We start from the raw sequence: 26,644 nt of genomic DNA, 5'->3' as shown, positions 1-26,644 counted from the left end.
TGGGTTTCAAATCAATGTTTCTAATGTTTGATATAACTTATTGATAGGAATACTTAATACCACTCTGAGTCAACAGGTCTGAAACATGTTTCATTACAGCTCCTCCCACCTTGGATCATCTGTGCTTTTTTGCTTCCATTGTTCCTTGAAGACAATGTCAAGATGAAATCTTGGTGTCATCTTTGACTCCTTGATCTCTCTTGTAGCCAGTCTTTAAGTTCTATGCATGTTCTCTTTAGAAAGAATCTTTTGTTCTGTTCTAGTTACCTTTTAAGATAACACCCTCATCCTGCTTATTCATGTATGTATTAATAGTGTTTTCCACATGTATTGAATATATAAATCTCTTTGAAGCTCATATATTTAAAAACATTTCTTAATTACCTATTCTAGGGCCAAAAAGTGATTCCAATTTTTTGACCTGATTTGGTACCCCTTATTATTACATTTTGAGAATCACAGCCCCCTTCCAGAAACTGTTGGATTCTGGTGAATCTTTCCCAAAGGAAAAACTTGGTGAAATTTTAAGACTTTTATTGAATTTCCTGAAGATTGTCAATAGATTATTTTAAAATTCATATATCATCATTGAAAAAGTGTCTGTTTAGGGCTGGAATTAAATGGAGGCCTTCAGACACAAGACATGAGATAGGACTCTATTACCAGAACTGAAGAGGAAGACATTTCAGATGAAAGAGAGTAATAAACTTAATGGCTAAGAATATAGGTTTTATAGTCAAAGAGAAGTCTATCCTCTATTAGAGGTTTAAACAACTTCTTCACTAGTGTGATCCCAGAATCTAAAAGTACTTACTTAATAGTAGTTCTATACCCTTTGTTGAAGGGGTGGGTATAGATATTTAGTAAAGTTATTTAAAATCTCTGACCTTGTTTCCAAATCTGTTAAGTGAAAATAGACTTATCTATCCTTTAGGAATGTTATTAGGATTAATGAAATAGCATGTGTTAAGTACATAGTCTGGAAAATAATATGTTTTCAATGAATGGCAATTATGAAAGAGCAAAAAAATACTAAACTACCTATTGGAATTGGTGAGACAGAGACAGAGCAAATAGAATCTAGTGTAACTGTTGTGCATCACTCACATGCATGAGAATTATTTGTGCTTATTTAAGATGTGGAATCATGGTCCCCTTCTAAGAACTCCAGAGTCTAAGTCTTTGGAGAGTTAGTGTAGGAAAACTTCATTTTGAACAAGACCTTTAGAGATTAGATTGAACATTGATGTGATGACATTTGAGCACAAGGACTGTAGGAACTGACAGTCAACTTCTTGAAGACAAGGACAATATTTTATTCCTCTTTGTTTTCCCATTGTCTCATGAAAGCATCTAACGCTTAGGGCCAGGTACAAGGTTGGTAATCACTGATATTTGTTGATTAATGAATGTCAAAGTAACACTGAAATTGGGAATATGATCATGACAGTCACAATGTACTGAGTCTTAGAATGAGTGAAACATTTGCCTAACCTCTCAGTTTATCAGTTATTTTCTTTTAACATTGGGTTACTACTACTACTAATACTAATTAGATGGTTTCTTTTCTCACTGAGTGCCCAAATTGTAAATATAAAATGATATTACACGAGAATGAAGTTTTATATAGTTGTGCTTATGAATATTTTTCATTTTCCCCACGTCAAATTAATTGGTGTTGTTAAAAAAAGTCACTTGGAACCCATGTCCCTTTGACGGAACACTTTCAGCAGCTACTTACATTCATTTTTTTTAAGGAAAAGTTAAAAGTCATAATCAAAATGTAAACTGAGATGAATTAAAATACAATGCTAACTTATCCATCTCTTGTCCTTTTGTTTGAGAAATAATACAATCGTAAACGATAGGAATCAGCCTTCAAACTAATTTATTATAAATGTGGTCCTTTAAAACCATTGTTTATTGTATAAACATAGCCTAGTCTCATTCTTCTTAAAACTAAGCTTTTAACTCTTTAACCCTACAGTATGGATTCATCAAAAAATTTACTCCCTATGAAGCTCTTTATGATCCCAACAGTCCTGATTCCTCCAGATTGTTTTATTTCCAAACTATAAATATTTTTTTTTCACTCCTTAGTGTGGAAATTTGGCTACCTCCATATTACATGCTTACTGAAGTAGAAAACTGCCTAATCAGATAGGAAAACATTTGGCTGTGAATAAATCAGCATTTGTCGAGGATTTCAAAGTGTGAAGTTAGGCAGACAAGCATAGATCCTAAGAGCTCTGCTCTCTCTTGCTTCCCTGTAGAGAAATCAGAGGCTAATATGACCTCCACTGCCATCTGTCTAAATACTTGAATGTGTTGTCTTGAATTAACACAACAGATCTAGTGGAGGGTGTAATTAAGATTTTATTTTTACATTTCACCACCAGGTGCTCTACAATATAAATTTATGCATTAATATGCAAATTGATTAAATATTCCTAAGGAAAACAATGAGTGTTTAAAGATCAACTAATTCAGATCAAGAATTAAAGTTATTTTAATATGTTGACTTGTAGTGTTTATGTATTTTATCCTTTGTTCTATGAGGAGTTGGTACAGATTTTCTTGAAAGTGAAAAACATATGACTATATATATATATATATTTATGTGATAATAAAATCTAACATTGTCACTTACACTTCCTCTACATCAATAGTTAATTTACCTGCTACTAAATTGTATTAATTTCTATTGTTCTTTTGTGACCTTTTAAAAGATCTTAACATGGTGCTTTCCATAAAATACACCCTCAGTAAATGTCTATTTAATAAATGAAACCCACATAGGTTATTTTAATTTCCGTCTAATCAGATGAAGTTCATGAACAAGGGAGAATTCTCTGCAGTGTTTTCCAGCAATAAGCAATGGGACTATTTGCAAAGTTGAACTAAGGGAAACTAAATAAAAGCATAAATCTTTACTAAAGGTGATTTTCAGCTTGAGACCTGGAAAAGGAACTCAATCTGCTTCTTATTAAATAATTTTTGTGCCAATTATACATTCAAATTGATTATAAGCTCAAATGTAATATCTGTATCGGGCATTGCAATCGATGACAAACAAAAAGACTGATTTTCTCATCATTTCCCCCAAAACTCAAAATTTTATGAGAAAGATAACTTTTTGGAAAAATTTTATTTCTGAAATAACTGTACATTTCCATTGAAGAAATGGACTGTAAATAAGCTTCCTATGGGAAGTATCTGTAATATGCTTCCTGTGGGAAGTACTTTATTTCTTTTTACTTCTAAAACCTAGCATACTTCATAGAAATGCAATAAAAGTTTACAGAATGAATGGAATTACTGACAAGAGACTTCTTGCTCTGATTATCTGTAAGTAGCTTTTAATAGTAGACTTCGATAATGACCTATAAATGACTTTGATAATGACCTGTAAATGTCTTCGATAATGACCTATAAATGCAGGTTTTAATCTGCTGAAACAGATTATTTCCAACACTAATATAAAACCCTTATCAGTACTTTGGTAACTAAAATTGTTGATTGACATTTGACTTTAGATTTAATGTTTAGTGCATATAATAAATATCCTTAATAGGAATAGATCTATGTATATGCATTAATAATTTTGCCCTTCACATGTGTAATCTGTAAGTGGGACTAATATACTGGAATATATTATTGAAAGGTCATAGAAATATTTATAACCAATTGCTTTTCAGAAAGATATGGGTAAGCCTATAGATAATTGTAAAGATCTTTCCAAATAAGAGATTCATCACATTCTTTTCTACAAAAACACCCGTGGAGAGATAGCTGAAAGAAAAAAGGATAAAGTGAAAAATAGAGAGGGGAAGAAAGGAAGAAAGAATGAAAGAAAATTGGATAGAAAAAAGGCAAATAATCATAGTGTAACTATTAGTCTCTTATTTAATTTGGATTTGTACTGAATCTTGCCACTAATTAACCTGAAAAGTTTTGCCACTTTTAGACTGCACTTCACACATTTATTTCTCAGTTAAATATAATATGACAATAATTTTTATATCAGATGATAAATGTATTAGAAGCTGGCTTAGTTTTTCCCTTAAATACTGATGCAGTAAAAGCCAGAGCCCCTCAGTGGTATGGGTCCCTCTGGAACATCAATCATGTACGATGCTGTAAGAAGTCTTGGCGAGTTAGACTCAATGTCGTCACTGGAACCTACGCTCATCTGAATGCAGGTATTTTTCTACTGTGGAGATTTTATTTCACTTCACCCTCAACCCAGTCGCTCCTCAGCATTTATCATATTGTTAACACATTCATTTTTATAATGAGAATTCTGTAAAACACATGCTTTTTAGGACACATTTTCCCTATTATAATTTTTTCCTCTCAGACAGGAAGCATGGATATTTGTGCATCTCTTATTTGCAAAGAACTTTACAAATAACTATAAACTCATGCCTTCTTCCTAAAAAGTAAGTTGTTAAAAGTATATCTATCACCTTTTAATAATATGTTTCAGCATTTTAGTGCCAGTTTGCAGACAGAAAAACTGCAGGGTAGACATGCAATATGATATTCTCATATTCTAAAATGGGAAAAAAAATAGAATTAAGAGTTTTAAAAATTAGATTTAGAAAGTTATCTTCCCTAACCTCAAATGTCAGAGTGAGCTGAGAGGGGGCAATTTTCTAAGCAATATGGACAAATGAAATACTTTTCTCTTGAATTAATTACTTTTGTTGAAAGGAAGTCTTGTCATCCAACTTGAGCAACCATTAATTATTTCTGTATGCTTAATTATAAAAATCTAACCAAGATTTAAGAATCAGAAGAGTCAGTGAAATTAATTAAGAAATGTATTAAATGGACTGTTATTTTTATAAGAAATAATTTTAGACAAGACACTAATTTCGAACATTTATTTTAGTGCTTTTAGAGTTTAAGTCTAAGTGATTTTTCTATTTCAAAAGGAGATACGTTTTTTATGTAATGTATAGTAATGAGAGAAACTTCTGAGAAGTATATCATGGAAAGAATTAATTGCAGCCAGTTCTTAGTAAACAGTTAAATATTTAATTTACCACATGTACTTAGTTTGCTTAGCTTATCAATTTACAAAGCAAAATTATTTCAGTTTGGTAACCCACATACTATGGAAATTTCATCATTTTTTAGGCCTCTAATCTATTCAGCTTACTCGGAGTGCAACTGGAGGGTGGATGGGACAGCGTGGGAGGTATTATGAGAATTCTCAAAAAATTTCAAAGCACTTGATGACAAGGAAACTGTATTTTCTGTTTCTAATTCTTTTCATTAAAACTGAAGTCCAGACAAACCTGTTCTAAGAGAGCATAAAGATAATTCAAGAAAGTCATCTGCCAATGGTTACCATAATTCAACCATCCCATCATCTACCCTGTGATTTTGTATTTCTTTTTGTTGTTGTTTTTAGCCCCTTTATTTTAGTTATTTATCTTAATTTTTGACTTCACCAGAATGAACATTATGTTTGGACTCACTTCCCTGGCTTTACTCTCTGAGGACATTTTAGACTTATTTTTTGCCTCCACCCTTGGGAGTGACTACCAGGCTCATTCCTTAATGTACCTCTTCCCCTCTGATCTCCCAGTTAGAAGGCAGAAATTATATAGAGCTTCCCTTCTGAACTACACAAGACTGGAGCTCAGAAAGACACTCGTGGTGTAGAGGTTCTCAGCCTTAAACTATTGACATTTTGAACCAGATAACTTTTATTTTGGGGAACTGTGCCCTCTGGGATATTTAGCAGCACTAAAACCCATTGTGTGTGTACATGTGTGTGTGTGCTCAGTCATATCTGACTCTTTGGGACCCCATGGACTGTAGCCTACCAGGTTCCTCTGTCTATGGGATTCTCCAGGCAAGAATCCTGGAGTGTGTTGCCATTTCTTCCTGAGTCTGTGTGTCCTGCATTGGCAGATGGGTTCTTTACCACTGCACCACCTGCAAAGCCCATGAAGTGCACTAATCATTAGATACAATACTATTTCCCCAGTTGAGACAGTCAAGTGTATCTCCAGACATTGCCACACATCCCTTGGGAGCATAATCACCCCCTTTTAAGAAGAATCACTCCCACCTAAATGAAACAGTGTGGAGGCAGATTTATCTCCCCAGTACAATCCTGCTGAGCAACCACAATGTGTAAGGCACTATTGTTATGTACTGTGAAAAAATTTGAGAAATGAGAAGTCCAGTTTCTGTCTTCACAGAACTTCTGGAATATATAGGAAATGAATACAAATAACGAGAACATAGGACAACCTCACATAAAAGTAGTAATCTCTTGATGTGTATTCAGAAAGAGGAAAATGAAATTCCCTTTGGAAAAATAAAAAAGAGTGCTTGGAAAATGTAGGTAGGTCTTGGAGGTAAAGGTTTTCCTGGTGGCTCAGACAGTAAAGAACCTACCTTCAGTGCAGAAGACCCAGATTCGATCCCTGGGTCTCACAGAGATCCCTGGGTCCCTGGGGTCTCACAGAGTCGGACATGACTGAGCGACTAACACACTGGAGGTGGAACATGATTGCTGTGGATCAGAATGGAACATGAAGGTGTTGAGGAAGAATTGTGAACAGCTTTGAATTCCAGATGTTTGGACTTTTGTTCATTATGAAGATACTTTCATTTAAGTTTGTTTTATTTTTGATGAAGGGAAATGACATGATGAAACTCATGGCCCCTGTTCTCTTACTTTTACATTCAACTCTTTTCTACACCCACCATAAATTGTGGGTAGAAAAATAAGGAGTTTGTGACCAGTTCAACAAATCCAGTCCAGAGTACTTCTGCTGGGTAAATGTTAATTGATAGAATGCTGCTGCTGCTGCTGCTAAGTCGCTTCAGTCGTGTTCGACTCTGTGCGACCCCATATATGGCAGCACAGCAGGCTCCCCCGTCCCTGGGATTCTCCAGGCAAGAACACTGGAGTGGGTTGCCATTTCCTTCTCCAATACATGAAAGTGAAAAGTAAAAGTGAAGTCGCTCAGTCGTGTCTGACCCTCAGCGACCCCATGGACTGCAGCCTTCCAGGCTCCTCCATCCATGGGATTTTCCAGGCAAGAGTACTGGAGTGGGGTGCCATTGCCTTCTCCGATTGATAGAATGGATGGAACTTATAAAATCGTTATTTTTATTATTTATTCATTTTAATAGTTTATTATGAAACAAGTACAATAGCTTAAGAAATAATCTTGTTGGAAAACAATGATATCAAGAAATAGGCAGAAATATATTAAAGTTACTATCTTTGAAGATTGGATGGGAAATTAGCATCCAAGTTTTATAATATTGAAACTAAAAGCACAATATAAATAAGAAAGGCAAAGGATATAATCTAAAGCTGTCTGTTTAAGACATTGATTCTTAACCTCTGGGGACTAAAGGATCCCTTTGAGTATACTATGAAAGTGATAGTTTCCCCAAGAAAAATACCAATAGTCACATACTCATAAAATCTGGTAACACACTTGAGGGTGTTCTTGGCCTTCTGAAGCCCATACATGGCCTTTCTAGGCATCCATGGCCCTCGGGTTATAAAAAATCCTGACAGCAAACTGCAGCTACAAAACGCAGACCATTGTTTCAGAGATCTAAGAAACTTTATGCTATGCTATGCTATGCTAAGTCACTTCAGTATTGTCCGACTCTGTGCGACCCCATAGACTGCAGCCCACCAGGCTCCCCCGTCCCTGGGATTCTCCAGGCAAGAACACTGGAGTGGGTTGCCATTTCCTTCTCCAATGCATGAAAGTGAAAAGTGAAAGTGAAGTCGCTCAGTCGTGTCCGACTCTTAGCGACCCCATGGACTGCAGAAACTTTAGAAGTGCCTAAAACAACCATAAGCACAATTTAGAAGCTGAAATTCCTGGGCTCTTTATAAATACCTGGATTTCATCTTGAAATGTAGTCAGAAAGCATTTAGTTAGCATTTCCCATTATAAAAATGTAGATTACTTTTATTTGATGGGAAAAGTGCTGTATCTTTTAAAAGCAACATGAGAGAGCAATAGAAGGATTAGAGTTGAAACTGAGAAGACTTTAGGGCTCCTTCCAAGACATTTAAACTTGGACTAGTAATTTAGCTTCGCTGAGCTTCAGTTTTATGCTTTGTGATAATACAGTCTTGTACTATCTTATTTTTAAGTCCTCTATATGGTCTAAAATTTCATAATTTAAATTAACTCATCTACATCTAAAAAGACAAGATAAATAAATAACTTCTAAAAAATGAGAAGAGCTCCAATTATTTTCACAGTAACATATTATCAGGAAGTGATTCAAAGCTGGACATAGTTGAATTGCTAAACGACTGAATTTGCAGAAGTGGGCGATAATTAAGTTGTTACACTCAGTCCTAATTAATTATTAATGACTTTTCCATGACTTTGAATCAGAAGGGTTTTTTTCAGGAGAGGTTCTGACTGAGCTGTCTGAATGATGAATCATCTCCCACACCGAGGTGGTCTTCCCCAGCTCCAAGGTACTCATAGGAACTACCAGGAAATTTGACTGTGGTTGCCTGTGTTGTACTTGGCATTTTACTTAAAAAAAAAAAAAAAATTCGCTTTCAGTATTGATATCACCATGCTTTAGCCTGCAGAAGCAAAAGATTTTCTTTGAGGAAAAGTGCTTGACATTAAAAAAAACAATGCCCTCAGCCAAGGCTCTCATCATGTGAATTCACTCACCATTTGTGTGGCTTTAAATGTGGCTGCACACACACCAGGACCAGGGATCAGAAATGCATCTGGGTAGCAGAAGCCGGATAGTGTGGCCTCCTCCACCCCCTTTTGTTGTCTGTTTTTGTAACATATGTTAGCCACCAAAGAGACAAACAAGGATAAATGCTTTTCTCCTTTCCCATCTGGTTCTCTGCCAGAGATACAGGGCCTGTGCAAAGCATCAGATTTCAATGTCCCGACTGCTGAGAAATCCCACTTTTTTGTTCTCTATCCATCACCATTCTTCTTCTCAACAAATATTTTTCCATCAAGTACAAAGCAATGGAGTCCAATAAAATCCAGGGTTGTTTCCACTAACTCCCCTCCCAATTCCTGGTCATTAATAATGCATTTGTAGGATAATATTTTTGCACCTTATTTCATAGAACTGTGGTCTGATATAAGGGCTATATATCCACAACATTTTGAACTCCTGAAACTAAAAATTACAGAGTTTTTCATATATAAATGAGTTCTTGTCTATGAATCAACCAAAGTCTGTTGTTTGGACCTCATAATACATTTCTTATGGAAATAGCTTTGAAAATGACACTAGAACTATAGATTAGAAAAGAGAGACAAGAAGAGAGAGAGGAGCCTAAATCAACATACACTACATAACATTATACATCCTTTGCATTGCAAACATTTGTATTCTTTGCATGTCTGTTCCGTAATGGAAACCAAGAAGCCCTTAGAAGCTGGTCAGCAGGGTACGGGGCAAGGACTGTTTCTTTCAGGTGTGTAAACAGTGAGTCTCATAAGGAGATGCTGGTTGCACCTGCCACATGGAGAGTTGTGGCACTGTTATGAGGCCGTGCTGCTGTTTCTTCTACATTAGGAACCTTCAGAACCCCACAAGCTGAGGACTGTGTGGCTGCTGCCACAGTCCACATTTGCAATTTTAAATTGTAAATTGGATGTTTCAATATCAGAGGTTGCCAAAATGTGATTAAACTCTGCTACACGAAGAGTTATAATCTAGACGTTTTGTTTGGAACTGTAGGGATCTATTAATATTTTCAACTGGTTAAATGAGCATGACTGTATAATACCAGAGCAGTGATTTCTTTTATTAAAAATTTTCAAGCATTCAGAAAACGAGAGAGAATAATACACTGAATCTTCTTAGCTCTATCACTTCAGTTTAAAAATCATTATGATATCTTATATTAACCTATAGTGGAAAAGAATATGAAAAAGGATATGTCTACCTGAATCACTGTGCTGTACATCTGAAACTAATATAACATTGTGAATCAACTATATTTCAATGAAAACAATGATTTTGATTCGTTTTCATTAGTTATTTTTTTCCTTCTAATTGCCAAATATAATGCAGCAAAACTAGATTTCATGTCATGTATGCTTTAGTTATACAACTCAGAAAGCAACTGCATTTTCTTATGTAGTGACAATGACATCATAACTCTTAATAAACGTATTTTTATTATGTCATACCATGTTTATAATCAATTTTCTCTCCTTGCCTATAAAATATATTTTATATTTGGTTTGTTATCTAAACAGGATTCCCCACAATACATTTGGGTGTTATGGATCTTAAATATCTTTGTGTTTGGAGCAGTCGCATTTCCCTATTTTTTTCTTGTACCATTGACTTGTTGCCAAATCTATGCCAGTGTCGTTATTGTCAGTGATGTTTTTTCCCCTTAAGAAGTATTTAACATGTTACTTTATTCCTTATATTAAGATATCCTTTAAAGGGACATTAACTTTGGAGGTGAGCAACCTCTTAAAATATCATTACAGTGTACTGATTTTGTAATATGTAGATTCTAACAGATCATTTAGATTATGATTCAAGAAAAGTAAAAGACTGTTATCTCCCATCATTGATGGAAGAAAGAATAATGTGATCGAGATTAAAAGAGTTGCCACATTGTTTAATATTAATCATATACCATAACAAATGTTTTATATATGGCCTGCTCTTTTTAATGCTACTTGTCTGGTTTCTACATTTCTTGAAGACTCTGGCACAAGGGATTCTTACTGAGAAATGTTGGGAGAGAACATTAGAGAATTCTAGACCAAATTTCAGAGTCTTTAATTTAAAAAGAAAAGGCCCCTTTACATATTTGACTTTGAAATATGCCTCAAAAACGGACTGCAAAATGAGGCGTCTACAGTCAGAGAACATTTAGGCATCTACTTGAATAAGCAAGGACCACCCTTGCTACTGCAATAGTAAGTTGCTACATTATTGGTTGCATGATTATTTGGTGAAAACTCCAGAAAATGAATGTAATACTTGGTTTTCTTTCCCCTGGTTATGCTTTGTTATTATTAGTCAACAAAGAATAGTGGATAGTGAATAGCATAAAAGACATAAAACCTGAAAGCGTGCCTTGGCAATAGTAGCATCTAAACACAGTAGCATTTGTAATCCTCAGAACACTATTATGTGGCTACTAAAGTGGAAGTGTTAGTTCTCAGTTGTGTCCCACTCTTTGTGACCCCACAGACTATAGCCTGCTAGGCTCCTCTGCCCATGGAATTCAGGCAAGAATATTGGGGTGGGTTGCCATTTTGTTCTCCTGAAGATCTTCCCAACCCAGGGATCAAACCTGGCTCTCCTGCATTGCAGACAGATTCTTTACTGTCTGAGCCACCAGGGAAGCCAGGTACTATTATTATTCCCATTTTAAAGGTAAGGAAACTGAGTTACAAAAACTTTAAGTAATTTCCCCAGTATCACATAATAATAAATAGAGGATTCAGGAACTGAACTGAGGCAATCAAGCTCTTAACCTCACTGCTATGCTGTATTATCTCTTTGAATATATGATGAGCTTATTGCTATCTTTATGTAAACAATAGAAGATAGAGAAATTTCTTCTGACTCTAAAAATTGCAACATTTTATAACCCACGTAGAATTTTAATTTGAGTACTTAAATATTACATATGATTTAATAATAACTATGTTCCTTTTATTTTAAAAAGGTCATCGATAACCTTGGTCCTTTGGAACTGATTCTTAATACTCCTAGCCATCATAGAGTTCATCACGGTGAGGAAATTTGATCTTTTCTTCTTCATTTCTTAAAAAAATGGTATTATTTTGTATCATTTCATCACAATTACCCAACCTAGTCACCACATATTTTATAAATAGGCATTTGCTTCTTCTTTTGTAGCTGGACAAACCTCATCTTCAAAGCAAGGATTGGAGAAAAAAAGGAAACAAAACAACCAAAAAACCTTTATATGTCTGGCTTTTAGATTTTCCTCTTTCCTTAGATCTCCTCAGATGTAGTGGGAAAAAGAGTTAACCAGACGCTGGAGTACACACTTCATAGAATCTAGTGTTGTCAGTGAAAAGATATTTTTAGGAATATCATTGTTTCAAAAGTATAACTTCCTTTTTTTAAAAAAAAACTTAATATTTTGTCTCACAGGCAGAAACCGTTATTGTATAGACAAAAATTTTGCTGGAACTCTTATTATATGGGATAGAATTTTTGGTAAGTAAAAAGTACAAGCATTTAAAAAATTAAATTAACTCCTTAATTCACAGAAAGTCAAAGATCATATCATTATTGTTTGTCTTCCAGGGACATTTGAGGCAGAAAATGAAAAAGTTGTATATGGTCTAACACATCCCATTAATACATTTGAACCTTTCAAGGTGCAGGTAATGTTACTGATTTTATTCTTTCTGAAATGATTACATCTTCTTATAAATTTTATATTTCAAAGAAAATTTAGTTGCTTAAAGGTAAAAGTACATTACATTGACCTGAAAAAAAATTACTTAAGCTGTAGAAGAATTTGAAAATAACTCTGGCACTCCAAGACTTGAATCAAATTAGGCCAAATAAATTTGAAAACAATTCATTGCCACAATTTTTAAAGATGTCTGTTACCTAGAATTAAAAGAAATAGTTCTTTAGCACCATACCTCTCAGAATAGACCTGAAATATATTCGTGTATTCAGAAGGAGTGGTAGTAAAATGTGTAATTAAGACTGATCCCAGAGTAAGAAAAATATTTGTTTCAAGGCTACATGACTCTGGTTAGAAATTCAAGGTGAGGCCTTTGCCCTCCTCTTCTTGGACTGAGGTGTCAAGAGCTATTATGGGTGGGTTAGGTCTGCACATTACCTCACCTGCTAAGACTCTTTGCCCTGGACCAGTTTTCTGTCAGACATGTGGTATTGGTTGTTCGCTGGTCTCAATGGTTGGCACTAGAGAGATGAGGAATGTCTGTGAAGCTCTGATCCGTCAGCAGCAGACCACCGCAAACACTCCCTGGGGTCAGGACTAATAAATGAGAAAAAGATAAGAATACTTGAAAACCTGAAGAGGTCAGTCAATGACAGCTGTGTCCAGGGGACTGGATATACAGCATTTAGAAAGGGAGAAAGTGCAGGTTCATGTTGGGTCTGCTTTACAAACCTACGTCCTCCAAGTTTTTAAAGAAAGTTAAAGTAAGAAAATTGACATTTATTGGGCTTTGACTATATGCAGGGCATTACTAACAGCACAAATATTTAACCATTGTTAAAACTTACTAAGGTTTATCTTCTGTTCAGATCAGCTCAGTCGGATCAGTCAGTCAGATCAGATCAGACTCAGTTGTGTCGGACTCTTTACGACCCCATGGACTGCAGCACGCCAGGCCTCCCTGTCCATCACCAACTACCAGAGTTTACCAGACTCATGTCCATTGAGTCGGTGATGCCATCCAACCATCTCATCCTCCGCCGTCCCCTTCTCCTCCTGCCTTCAATCTTTCCCAGCATCAGGGTCTTTTCAAATGAGTCAGTTCTTCACATGAGGAGGACAAAGTCTTGGAGTTTGAGCTTCAGCATCAGTCCTTCCAATGAATATTCAGGACTGATTTCTTTTAGGATGGAATGGTTGGATCTCCTTGCAGTCCAAGGGACTCTCAAGAGTCTTCTCCAACACCACAGTTCAAAATCATCAATTCTTTAGCGCTCAGCTTTCTTTATAGTCGAACTCTCACATCCATACATGACTACTGGAAAAACCATAGCCTTGACTAGATGGATCTTTGTTTGCGCAGTGGTGTCTCTGCTTTTTAATATGCTGTGTAGGTTGGTCAGAGCCTTCCTTCCAAGGAGTAAGTGTCTTTTAATTTCATGGCTGCAATCACCATCTGCAATGATTTTGGAGCCCTCCCAAAATAAAATCTGTCATTGTTTCCATTATTTCCCATCTATTTCCCATGAAGTGATGGGACCAGATGCCATGATCTTAGTTTTCTGAATGTTGAGCTTTAAGCCAACCTTTTCACTCTCCTCTTTCACTTTCATCAAGAGGCTCTTTAGTTCTTCTTCACTTTCTGCCATAAGGCTGGTGTCATCTGCATACCTGAGGTTATTGATATTTTTCCCGGCAATCTTGATTCCAGCTTGTGCTTCATCCAGCCCAGGGTTTCTCATGATGTACTCTGCATATAAGTTAAATAAGCAGGGTGACAATATACAGCCTTGATGTACTCCTTTTCCTCTTTGGAACCAGTCTGTTGTTCCATGTCCAGTTCTAACTGTTGCTTCCTGACCTGCATACAGGTTTCTCAAGAGGTAGGCCAGGCGGTCTGGTATTCCCATCTCTTTCATATCTTCTGGTATCCCTCGTATCTTCTGTTAGCCTCAGTTTTTTTGTTGTTGTTGTTTTGTTTTGTTTTTTGGTGGATAAAACAGATTTCCAGGATTTAAATAATTCCTCCAACTGTTCACAGTTTGTCTGATTCAAACCTAAAAGTAGAGTGGGTGGGTTGAAAGCCCAGTTCCAAACTTGATCAACTCAATTTTATGGAAAAGGCTGTCATAAATTGACTTCACTTTTCAAATGAAAGGCATTTTTATGTCACCTTTCAGAAGAGAAAAGTTGATTATTTCTCTTCCTTCTTCTCAACTAATTGTATTTTTTCTGTCTCTCACTTTCTCACTCTTACATGCTACTAAGAATGTGATAGATTTTTTTTTTTTTTCAGGAAGATATTAGCAAATATTTCCAGGTAACTTTTAAGAAATATTTCTAGGTACTTTCTTTATAGAACTGAAGTCAAATTTCGAGATAATAGACTTAGAGACACTTCTTCTTTGGGTGTGGTCTTCTCTTCATAATGTAGAAATTAAAAAGGAAATACAACTTAGTCTCCGTCCTCTACGAGAGAGCCTTTCAAACCTAATGTGCATACAAATCATGGGAGGGTCTGATTAAAGGATGGGTTCAGTAGACCTGAATTCCATCCAAGACCCTGTGTTTCTAACAAGCTCCCAGGAGATGCAGACACTGCTGGTTGATGGTGATCCTTTAACTAGCAAGACTTGGGGAGTGTACACGTGGAGGAAAAGGGGCTCTTACTCGAGATACAATAAGAGGTTGAAAACTGCATGGCATGAGCTGCACAAGGAATTGGATGATTAGGTTTTGAAGACACAATATTCAGACAATCACAGGTCTTTATGAGCTGCTGCTGAATCTGTGTTCAATAATCCAGGCTTCTGCCCTCAAATAAAATTTCCTTTAGCATAATAATTGTCAGAACTGTGTCTAAGGCTTAGTCTTCTCATACTCCCTTATATTGTCAGAAATATCAAATCAGGAAATTGTAATAATTAGGTGTTCCTCAACTTACAAAATTGCGTATCTACTTTCACTTGTATTGCTCTATGTTTAGCTAATTTTCTCACCTTCCCATCAGAGGATTCAAAAGCAACTTAGAATGGCCCCTGTTAGATAGAGAGGGCTTTTTTTCCCTCCTTTATTTTTAAGTGTAGATCATTCATTTTGCTTTCCTTTGGGGTCCAGGTATTTCAGGCCATTGGCAAAGAAATAAGTGACAAAGTGCTCCTTATTTAAAAACATTACCATGTATTTCTCATGGCTTGTGTCTAGAATGATAGTAATACAATTGCAGTCAGTTTTTAAAATAGCAAAACAGGTAAGTGTATTAATGTGTGTCATGCCATTAATTTTCTGTATTATTATTATTTTATTACAAAGCCTCAACTAAATCCTGCATTGTTCCTTAATTGCTTTAGATTCCTTATTGTAATATTTCAAGTAATTTTAAAAGCCATTTTTATAATGTTAGCAGTTTAAATTCTGTAAGAGATCATGAAAATACACATGAGACCACAAAGTCTGATAGAACCAAAACTTCTTTCTGCATTAATTTATTACTACACGTAGAACTCATTTTTAGAGTTTATAGCTGATGCCCAATATCTAGGACTATCTTTAATTCTATAATACATTATTATAACATGTGTGGTATATATAGCTAATTATCATGAGTACTTGTCATGCATTTGCATACTTTAACTTTATACCTATCAAGTGTATTTTATTTAAAGAATGTGAATTGCTGCTATAAAGCTCAAGGTAAACTTTTGACTCAGTAAACTTTTTTCTTATTACAGAATACGAAAAATACTTACAAATCTACCCTCAGAAATGGCACTGAAATTTTTTTCTTAATGTGATATGTTCACCTATAATTCAATATAGTAAATAAAATTCTTTTAAAAATATATAGTGGATACGCATATTTATATGATTCTAGTTCAACTTTAACAACTGTTAGCAAGTCTAGAAAAGATGTCATTCGACATGGCTTGTTGAGTGCACAGACTGCTAGTTAATACCATTGGAAGTAAAGTCTCTGAACTCATTTTTGTATTCTTTGTTGATTTTCTAAACCTTTGCCATATTTTAAAATTTCAGATTTTGTGGAGTTTCAGAAATATTGATAAGAATACATTTAAGCATAAAGGTATACAGAATGCATAGAATAAATTTCAATTTATAACACAATTGCATATTAATCATCATTAGCAAATTATATATAACTATATATTAAAGAATAATTTATAAATTGCATTATACAATAAAATAAAACACATGACTTAACATATGTAACCTTTTTGTTATAGGTTTTCCTTATTTCAAATGAATTATATTTTTATTCTTCTAGTTCCATCATTTAGTTAACATATGGACTACATTCTGGGCCACTCCTGGGTTCTTCAATAAGTTTTCTGTCATATTTAAAGGACCAGGATGGAGTCCAGGTAAACCAAGACTTGGACTGATTGAAGAAATCCCAGAGGTAAATAGTGTTCATGAATTTAACGATGGCAAAGATTAATTTCCTATTGTCAGGTCTTCAGCCAGCCTGTAATTCATGCTGACTTCATGCAAATCTGAAAAAAGATGTTTCCTGAGGCAGATGCAGTCACGCAATGTGTAACTTAATGAGTGGACACCACCTAGGGGCCAATAAGAGGGGTGCCGTCTCCCAGACTGATGCTGCCTCTTCCTAGGGAGCATGGTTTGGGGCAGAGCACCAGAGACTGGTTTTCTTGGCTCAAACCCACAGCCAAGAGCCTTTGTGTACTGCAGAAACCACACAGACACTTTTGGGTCTATCACAGAACCTAGAATGTGAGAGATGGAGGGAGCCTTTTGGATGATTCTGTCCAGTCTTCATTTGTCCATGAAAAATTGAGATCTCCAGAATTGAAGGTCTAAAGCCACACCAAAATGATGCGGTTATTGGATTGGACTACAACTTTTTCATTCCATAGTGGAGTAGTAGCATTAAATGCAGAAATCCATTAAAACTAAAACATTAAGCAAAGTGGAGATGTAAAACATAGAAATCCAAATGAAAAATTTAGTTTCAATATGGAATTCCTCTGATGAAAAAGGAATTTCTTTCCATCATTTAGCATATATATTGTGATTGCTTATCAAGGTAACTGTCATTAATAGTAATAAAAAAACAATAAGCTACTCGATTTCAGAGATAATTATGAGTTAGCCAGTATTTCGAGGAAATGAAAATCATATGTTTTATTTGAATATGTTATTTTTCAAAAATCTCGATTTAAATAAAGATGTTTTCTCTTACAGTTACAAAAGCTGCTGTGTTGAAATTTCCCAGACACCTGGTTAAGTTCACAGCTAGTTACAGAACAACATTCTGAATTGATATAGGTGAAAATAGTTTGCTTATTTCAGCTCCAGAGAGTCTAGTCAGCTATGGTTCATTTATTATTTTCCTTTTTTTCAATAGATAATTCTAAGTGAATATTTTAAAGTCATATTGATGTCTAAATCTGCATTATAAGGATAGGAACATAGTGTTTCTGGGAAACTGTAGTCTGGGAAAGTTGTTTTCAATAAGACAGTGTTTCTCTTTGAAGCAAGATTATCTCCACTACTCCAAATCACCTTCCATTTTCATCTTTTGCTAAACTTCGATGTATAATCATGGACATATTTTAATATTTCATATAACATGTTCATTTTTTATGTTAATCATCAGTATCAATTCTTACATTGAACTATATAAAGCAGACAAGATTAGACTCATGTTTCTGAAATGAGACACAAGTCTCCTAATTTTTACATTTTTTCCTCTCTGAAGTAATAAACATGAGTCGTTTCAAGGGTCTGAAAAAAAAAGCAAAATCTTTCATTTCTTTTTTCATATCTCCTCTTCACTTAGTGTGAATTTCATTGAGAGAGACAATGAAGCAATATCATGGAAAAGTTTTTTTCTATCTTCCTAGGTCGAGGGGAAAGAAGTTCCTTTCTCATCATCAGCCTCTCAGCTATTGAAGATATATGTAGTGGTACAGTTTGCTCTGATGCTGGCATTTTATGAAGATACCTTTGCAGATAAAGCTGTAAGTAGTATTAATTTTAAATAGAGTGTGAAAAAATTGTCTGTCACTCTGAAAATGAAAATAAGCTCTCTTTTCTCCCTGTGCTCTATTCTTTTCTGTAGTTTTTTTTGAATTTTTGCAGTATCTCACATTTAAACAGGTAAATTAATTCATCTACAATCAATTTAATTAATTGAGCCAATTATAAGTTAATTATATCCAAAACATTTCTGTATAAAGTGTCCATCAAATAGTAAATTATTAATCTAAATGGCAAGTAGGAAATGGTTTGCCAGAAATAAATTCTTCAACAATTATAAAGAAAGTATTTCAGAAGTTAAAATTAAACGTTTTGGGGAAAGTGGACTTTACATCAATTTCAATATGCTTATCTTCAGTTAGAGAATACCCTGATAACTTGAATTTAGGGGATTTGCAATATATGATGAAGTTTATTTATTGTGTCCTTTCTAAATATTCAAAATATTCAGTTTGTCTTACTCAAGCATAAGAGCACTGGACCAGGATTTAGAATCTGGATTCTGATTCAGGCATTACCACCTGGGGAATCATTTTTTGGCCACATAAGAACACCCTCACTGCCTACATCTTGAAGAAAACAAAAATAGCGTAATGTACATAACAATGCCCTTTAAACTATAAAAAGATAAAAACAGAAGTATTTTTAAATATTTGTTTTGTATCATAGATGTATTCACAGTATGTTTTTTTAAAAAAATATTTAAAATATTTCAAAGAAGTACATAAATTATAATAAAGTAACTAGGTTGGAGACTTCCCCCATGACTCAGAGGTAAAGAATCTGCCTTTAATGCAGAAGACACAGGAGACACAGGTTCAATCCCTGGGTGGGTAAGATCCCCTGGAAGATGGCATGGCAACCCACTCCAATATTCTTGCTTGGAGAGGGCCATGGACAGAGGAGCCTGGTGGGCCACAGTCCATGGGGTCACAAAGAGTCGGATACAACTGAAGCGACTGAGCACGCACGCACAGCTAGGTTGGAAACAGGTGAAACTGAAAGTAGAATGACAGAAGAATGGAAAATCGGTGTTTTCGACTTTGTTACCAAGTAAATACACACCTCAGAAAAGAACCTCACTGAGTTAAGAATGTTGAGGACTCAGTGAGGACTCATTCATAGCTCTGTATGAATAATGGTTAGTTAGGCTCTAAAGAAAGAAGGAAAAGGGGATTTATTTTCAGCAAAGTGGGTTAAATACACAGACATCTTTTTAAGGTATATCAAACACCTAAAATTGCTGACAAAATGTAATTTTTAAGAAAACTCTTTACACTACATAGAAGAGTTAGCAAAAAGATTGAGGTACTCCTTAGAGGCTGAAAATGTTGAGAAAATGCAAATTCAGTGAGGTTCTGTTTCTGACCTGACCGCTGTCCCGGGCACTGAATAGTCACTGTTGGTCAGTTCCTTAAGGGACCCGAAACAAAGCTGAGAGTCTACATGGGTAGAAAATCAGTTATAGAATTTCAAGTAAAACAGCTGAAAGCAAAAGAAATACTCTTAGTGAAGGGATGGAGAGGACAATGAGGAAAAGAAACATAAGACAGAAACTTGCCCTTACTGGACTTGGCTTTGAGGAGGCAAAAAAAATGTCTTCCCTGTGATTGTTTAGCTACAAACCATCTCTCACTCAGATATACATTCAGGATTTACACTAATCAGTAGTTTATAAACCTAAACTGAATACATAGTTTGGTGTCAGATGAGGACTCATGTTTAAAAGATTCATGTTCAAATCATGCTTAGAGCAGTCCTCTCAAACACAAGTCTCAGCATAGTCCCCAAGTAATATCTCAATGATGATGAACATAGAGATAAAAAGCACAGAAACACACGAGGAGAAAGCCATCATGACAAAGTACTTAGCAGAAATAACAAAGGGGTTAATAGATTTTGAAAATAAAATCAATTAAAACATGAATTAAGCAAATTTAATATGTTTGAAGATGCAAAGTTGAAATTAAAAAGAAATTAGAAATTATGGAAAATCAAGATGCAATGATGAAGCACATTTAGAAATAATCAAATTAAACTTCTAGAACACAAACATACAGTGGACATGAGGAGGTCAACGACTTCACTGACGGTTTCCTGCTGCTCGTAAATTGCTTCAGTTGTGTCTGACCCTGCGACCTGTGGACAATAGCCCACCAAGGCTCCTCTGTTCATGGGATCCTCCAGGCAAGAATACTGGATTGCCATGCCCTCCTCCAGGGAATCTTCCCAACCCAGGAATCGAACCCAGGTCTCCCACACTGTAGGTGGATTTTTTTAACCTTCTGAGCCACCAGGGAAGTCCACAAATACTGAAGTGAGTAGCCTTCTCCAGGGGATCTTCCTGACCCAGGAGTCAAACCAGGGTCTCCTGCATTGCAGGTGGATTCTTTACCAGCTGAGCTACTAGGGAAACCCCACTTTACCATAACATCACCTGAAGACTACTAAAGAGAGAATTAGTGCATTAAAAGAGGAAAAAAAAAAAAAATATATATATATATATAAAATACAGTGCTAACAGACAATGATATAAAAATAACTAATAGAAATTAACTTTAGACATAAAAAACTAGTGTGAAAAAGTCTAAGAAAATGTAAAAATCAAGAAATATCAATTCAAATTTGCATATGAATACAAATGGGATTAGTGGGCAGTGAATTCAGGCAAGATAAATCACTTTTTTCAAAGATTATTGACAGATATCAGTCTATTCATGAAAGCTCCATAGTAGAAGTTGATAAATAAGATATGCAGAAAAATTAGTCTAGTATAAGGCTATGTTAAAATAACTTTAATATATAAAGGCTTCCCTGGTGGCTCAGATGGTAAAGAATCTGCCTGCAATGCAGGAGACCTGGGTTCGATCCCTGACTTGGAAAGATCCCCTGGAGGATGGTATGGAAACCCACTCTAATATTCTTGCCTGGAGAATTCTATAGACAGAGGAGTCTGGCAAGCTACAGTTCACAGGGTCACAAAGAGTCTGTTCTAAGGAACAGAATATCCAATTAAATGCAGCTTAAATAAAACTGAAAATTCAGAGTCGAGTATTTCGAGGATTGATTAGTTTAGCAGTTCAAACATGCAGAGTTTCCAAAAGGCTTCTCTACAGTTCTCTGGACTCACAATTAGAGCAGTTCTGGGCATCCTGTCCTGACAGTGACACCAAAGGCAGCAAGTAGTTTCTTAGAAATTTCTTTTAAGAAAGAGAGGAGAAAAATTCCAGAGTATTTCTCAGTAAATGTCCTTTCATGTCTCTTTGTTCAGGACGAATTCATATGCCCACACTGAAACAATATCCAACACCAGGTCATGAATTAACCATGAATATATCATATGAATAAATCATATTAAATCATATTGTAATTCAAGCCCTGGGGATAAAGGGTTCACTTTCTTACTGAGCATATCCCTGCTTTATACCTGGATAAAATCAGCATAGTATTAATACAGAAGAAATGGGGGATATTTTCTGATTGGACAAATAACTGTATGTCACAGTGTATCTTGCTAAATAAAATAGATTTACAGAAAGTTATCACAGAGACTATTGGATAACCTTGAAGAAAGCCATTTTAATTTTAAACATTATTTAAAGACTTTAATGATCCATGTATGTTTGTGTGTTTTTTGCATTTAAAATTAATAACCCGATATTCCTATACACAGTGACTCCAATTTTGGACAACAGACAAGTTCACTTGCACTCTCACTCCATGTATAACTTAAAAAAAAAAAAAAACTACAGAAAAGACTTCCCTGATTTTAGCAGAAAACAATGATTTCATTTCTAGTTTCCATTCTATTAACTTAAAAGAAGAAATAGGATACAGTGTGACCAGAAATGCTTTGGAAATACCATGATAGGAAATATACTGGTTTACTCTTTGCTACAGTAATGAAACCAGTTCCACACTGTAGCAAGTTCATTTGTCTTTAGCTTCCAAAGAAACAAAATTTGAAGCCAACAATTTCTTTCAGGAGCAAAGGTTTCTTAAAAGCAGCATGAATTAACATGACTCGGAGCAATGCGTGTGTTGATGTCAAACTACCATAATGGTTAGGCTTATTAATTGCTTCACCTATGGCCTCATAATCATGTCTTCAAGTATTAATAATTATCCCATCACTGATTACTTTGTAATTTTAACTTGTTCACCTACATTATGATTAAAATATATGTGCATTAATGGAGGTTAGATAATTGAGTAACACCAGAAAAAAAGCTGCATCATCTATATCTAAATATCTATCTAACTTTTGATATAATGATCAATACTGAGTACAGTTGGCATTATTGAATTTTTAGACTAAATATAGTCTCAAAATAAATTAACCTAATTCACAGAAATAAAAATGAAGATTTATTCATTTTGACTTTGCAAGAGAGGCCTTAATATTAAGTTCACCAAGAGAATTTGAATGTCTAGGCGTGCATGAGTGCTACTTAGGTTAAAATGTAGCCAGACAGGGTGTATATTACAATGTGTAACTCATAGCATGGTATTTGCAAGATTTTTCCGCTGTCGTAAAAAACTGTATCAGAAATTGATGTAGATATGTTGACAAATAGAAATATCAAGTGATGAAATCCTTTCAGATTGAAATTAGAGTTGGAGACAGCTTCATCCTTGACACAAATTAATTTTGAAAAGTGCATTTGCGTATTTCCCACACATGTTTTCCTTTGCTAAAAACATGCTGTGCAACGAGGGGGAAAAGTTTGCTTATTTGCAAAATTCTATAGTGCCTTTGTAGTCTCAGGGATGTTTAAAAGCATCTGAAGACGTTAAAATCCAACAGAAATATTTTTTTTCCAGATTGACTGTAGCCAATAATCACACAGAAAAAGTTGTGGCTGACTTGTAATTGCGGACCCTGCTGTAGTCTGACAGCCCTTTCTGTTTACGCATATACCAGAGTAGATAAATACTTACTTGTTTAATGTACGCAAGTTCTGCATAAATAACTCTGAGAGTCAAAAAAGCAGTTTGATGGCCGCCAGAAAGATGTAAAAAGGCACATTCCTTTCTCACTGAAATCTGCAGTGCATACATTTAAATATATATTGTTTAGTTTAGTGATATGACCCACAATCTTTCATGTTGATTTTACTTTAGTAATGCTTGGGAAATCAATTCCTAAGCTGCCAGGGTGATGTCATGAATATGGGTTTGAAATGGAAATATGGATGCACTAGCATGTTTCCAAAGTAAAACTTTAAAGGCAATGCTATCCTTTTCAAATAATAGACTCAAAACAGTTTGACTATTTAATAAGGTTTTATAACAGAATATGGGCTTCCCTGGCGGCTCAGATGGTAAAGAATCCGCCTGTAGTGCAGGAGACCCAGGTTCATCCCCTGGATTGGGAAGATCCCTTGGAGAAGGAAATGGCTACTTACTCCACTATTCTTGCCTGGAGAATCCCATGGACAGAGGAGCCTAGTGGGTGGCAGTTCATGAGTTGCAAAGAGTTGGACAGGACTGAGCAACGAACACTTTCACATAATAGAATGTATAGTAAAGTTAGTGCAGATATGTCTAACACGGATTATTTAGTGATACATTTCAAGTTAATGAGGCATTTGAGATTATTCACATAAGTTTGGAAACGGGTTTTTATAGTCTTCAATTCCCCTGAATGCTGTACTCTGTAAAGCATTATGGGCACTAAAATTTTGCAACCAGTACTTTCCTATTGACAAGTTTTAACAGATCCTTAGAAAAAAAAATCAATATATCTAGTTGTACTGTCATAACAGAGAGTGTCACTTGCTCAGATTAGATCTAATTTAGGACCTATGTGAAACCTCTCCAGTCAATATTCCACACATACTGTTTTCCTCCAGGGCAGCCTACTGGGATTTAATTTAATTTCCTAAAGTTTTTAGGTGGTAACTGAAGTAACATGAAAAAAGAAATGTGAGCTAAATTGAGTATCAATTATAACTTAAAGCCATGAAGTGAATGCAATAAATGTGTATTAGTAAAGGGAGGATATTACCAAAGCTACTTGTCCAATAAGCATAGATTTCAGGAACTTAGAAAAGTGATTCCTGTGAATGCCAATGAAAAATATAGTTTTGTCCGTTGTATTGAAATATGATAGAGTGGAAAATTGAAAGTTTAAAATGCCTTTTGCATCAAATAATGGAATATTAACTGAAATTAAATACATCTTCATACTATTAGTACTGTCTTAAACTTTGGTCAGAATCAGGCAACTCCTGTAAAAGCTTTCATATAATAAACACAACCAACCATAAACTGCTTATAATTTGAATTAGTATCTCATTTTGATTTATTAAACCTATCCAGCATTGGAAACTCAAAATCTCAGTGCACAGATTTTGAGGGTCTTAGTTAATAAAAGTCATCCTCCTGAAAAGGCGGGCTTCCCAGGTGGATCAATGGTAAAGAATTTGCCTGGGATGCAAGAGACATGGGTTGATCCCTTGGTCAGGGAAATCCCCTGGAGGATGGTATAGAAACCCACTTCAGTGTCCTTGCCTGGGAAATCCCATGGACTCTGAGGCCTGGCAGGCTACAGTCTATGGGGTTGCAAACAGTTGGACGCAACTGAGTGACTGAGCATCCTGAAAGGAAGTTTGCCTCTCTGAGACTGTCTTTTAAAGTCTTTGTTATCTTTTGTATTTTGGGGAAGAACTAAAAGGTGTATAACTGATATTTCTATTTATTTCTTAGTGAAAAAATAAAAGTATCCTATCAAGAGTATAGAAAAAGTTGGCATACTGAGTTTAGTGCAATCTTAAAACAAATACTGATAACTTAGAAAGATTCCAGTGACCCCTGGAATAGTTCTAGTGAACATCCAAAAATGATAGTGATAAAATCAATGTGAATGTCTTCCTAAGCAAATGTCACTTTCATTGCTTAGTTTGCTCACCCTTGGACTAATTGCTATTCGTTACTGAGGCAAGACCCTTCCATGTTCTCTACCCACTTCCCCGTGAATCATGAGGTGGTTCATTCTGCTGGTGGCAACCTGTACTAGAGCTGGCCCTGCTGTGAGCCCTGGGTGTTGTGGACTCTAGTTCTCTTTTAGCCTTTGATAGTCTCCTCATATATGCATGAGCTGATATACGAGACCTGATGTGCACCCTCTGCAGATGAAGAGAGTTCTGACTATGCAGCTGTCTCCTCTTTGGTCCTATCTACCAAACAGTCCCTCATGGCTCAGGCGGTAAAGAGTCTGCCTGCAGTGCAGGTGACACAGTTTCAGTAGGGATCGGGAAGATTCCCTGGGGAAGAGAATGGCTACCCATTCAAGTTCTCTTGCCTGTAAAGTCCTATAGATAGAGGAGCCTGGAGGGCTGCAGTCCATGGGGTCGCAAAGAGTCAGACACGACTGAGTGACTAACTTTTTCTTCCAAACAATAGCCTCTGTGGGCTGCTCCAAAACCCCAGCTCTCTCTCCTCAAATCAGGAAGTCTACCAGGTCCCTCTGAGTTCCCTCTGGGCTGCAGCCTAGAAGCTCTCTCAAGGTAGTAAACTGGGGCAATAGTAGAGATTCATGTCTTTTGTATCCCATTTCCCTGGAATCGCTGATCTTTGTTGCCTAATATCCAGGGTCTTGAAAATGATTGCTTTGTTGATATATTGTTTATTTTGTTTTCAAGTGGAAGGGAAAAATCCATCCTTGTTTCTCTATTTAGTTCAGCGCACATTCATTGTTTCTTAACAGAGTAGAATCATAGCTTAATATATAATTGAAAATAATTATTCAAGTTATGTAAAAGTTTTTAAATAAAATTTTTGCTTTTACTTCTTACATGTTTTTGTAGAAAGTCACTAACTCCATATAAATTAATTGCTTCTTAAGTGTGCATTTGTTATACATTTTAGGCAATATATTTTCACCTTTGATATATATTTATTTTGCTTGCTTCTAGTTTGAAATTATAGAAAATGTTCATTCTGATCTATTATCTTTATGTATACTTCAATAGTAACCAAAAGTTCTGAAAATGTAGAAGAAAACAATATGGTCAGTATTGATTTTTTATATATATATTTATTTTATTTTGTTTTTTAACTTTACAATATTGTATTGGTTTTGCCATATATCAAAATGAATCTGCCATGGGTATACACATGTATTGATTTTTTAAAAATAAAACAGGATTTTATTTTGATATAGATTATTTAGATTCATGTAGAATTACAAAT

The 26,644-nt window shown here is 35.4% G+C and overlaps 1 protein-coding gene across 1 annotated transcript in view; it reads left to right on the top strand.

The window, feature by feature from the left end:
- Nucleotides 1-26,644, top strand: part of AGMO (alkylglycerol monooxygenase) — a 392,936-nt gene that overhangs the window by 174,316 nt on the left and 191,976 nt on the right. Inside the window, exons 6-10 of the mRNA XM_055589894.1 lie at nucleotides 11,702-11,768; nucleotides 12,157-12,222; nucleotides 12,313-12,392; nucleotides 16,710-16,844; nucleotides 18,313-18,429. Of these exons, the coding sequence (XP_055445869.1) occupies nucleotides 11,702-11,768; nucleotides 12,157-12,222; nucleotides 12,313-12,392; nucleotides 16,710-16,844; nucleotides 18,313-18,429 (465 nt within the window). The remainder of the gene's footprint in view (nucleotides 1-11,701; nucleotides 11,769-12,156; nucleotides 12,223-12,312; nucleotides 12,393-16,709; nucleotides 16,845-18,312; nucleotides 18,430-26,644) is intronic.

This window comes from Bubalus kerabau, chromosome 8, assembly GCF_029407905.1.
Source record: "Bubalus kerabau isolate K-KA32 ecotype Philippines breed swamp buffalo chromosome 8, PCC_UOA_SB_1v2, whole genome shotgun sequence".
NCBI classification, from domain to species: Eukaryota; Metazoa; Chordata; class Mammalia; order Artiodactyla; family Bovidae; genus Bubalus; species Bubalus kerabau.
Note: the sequence above shows the minus strand (reverse complement) of the source record. Positions and strands in the feature narration are given on the sequence as shown.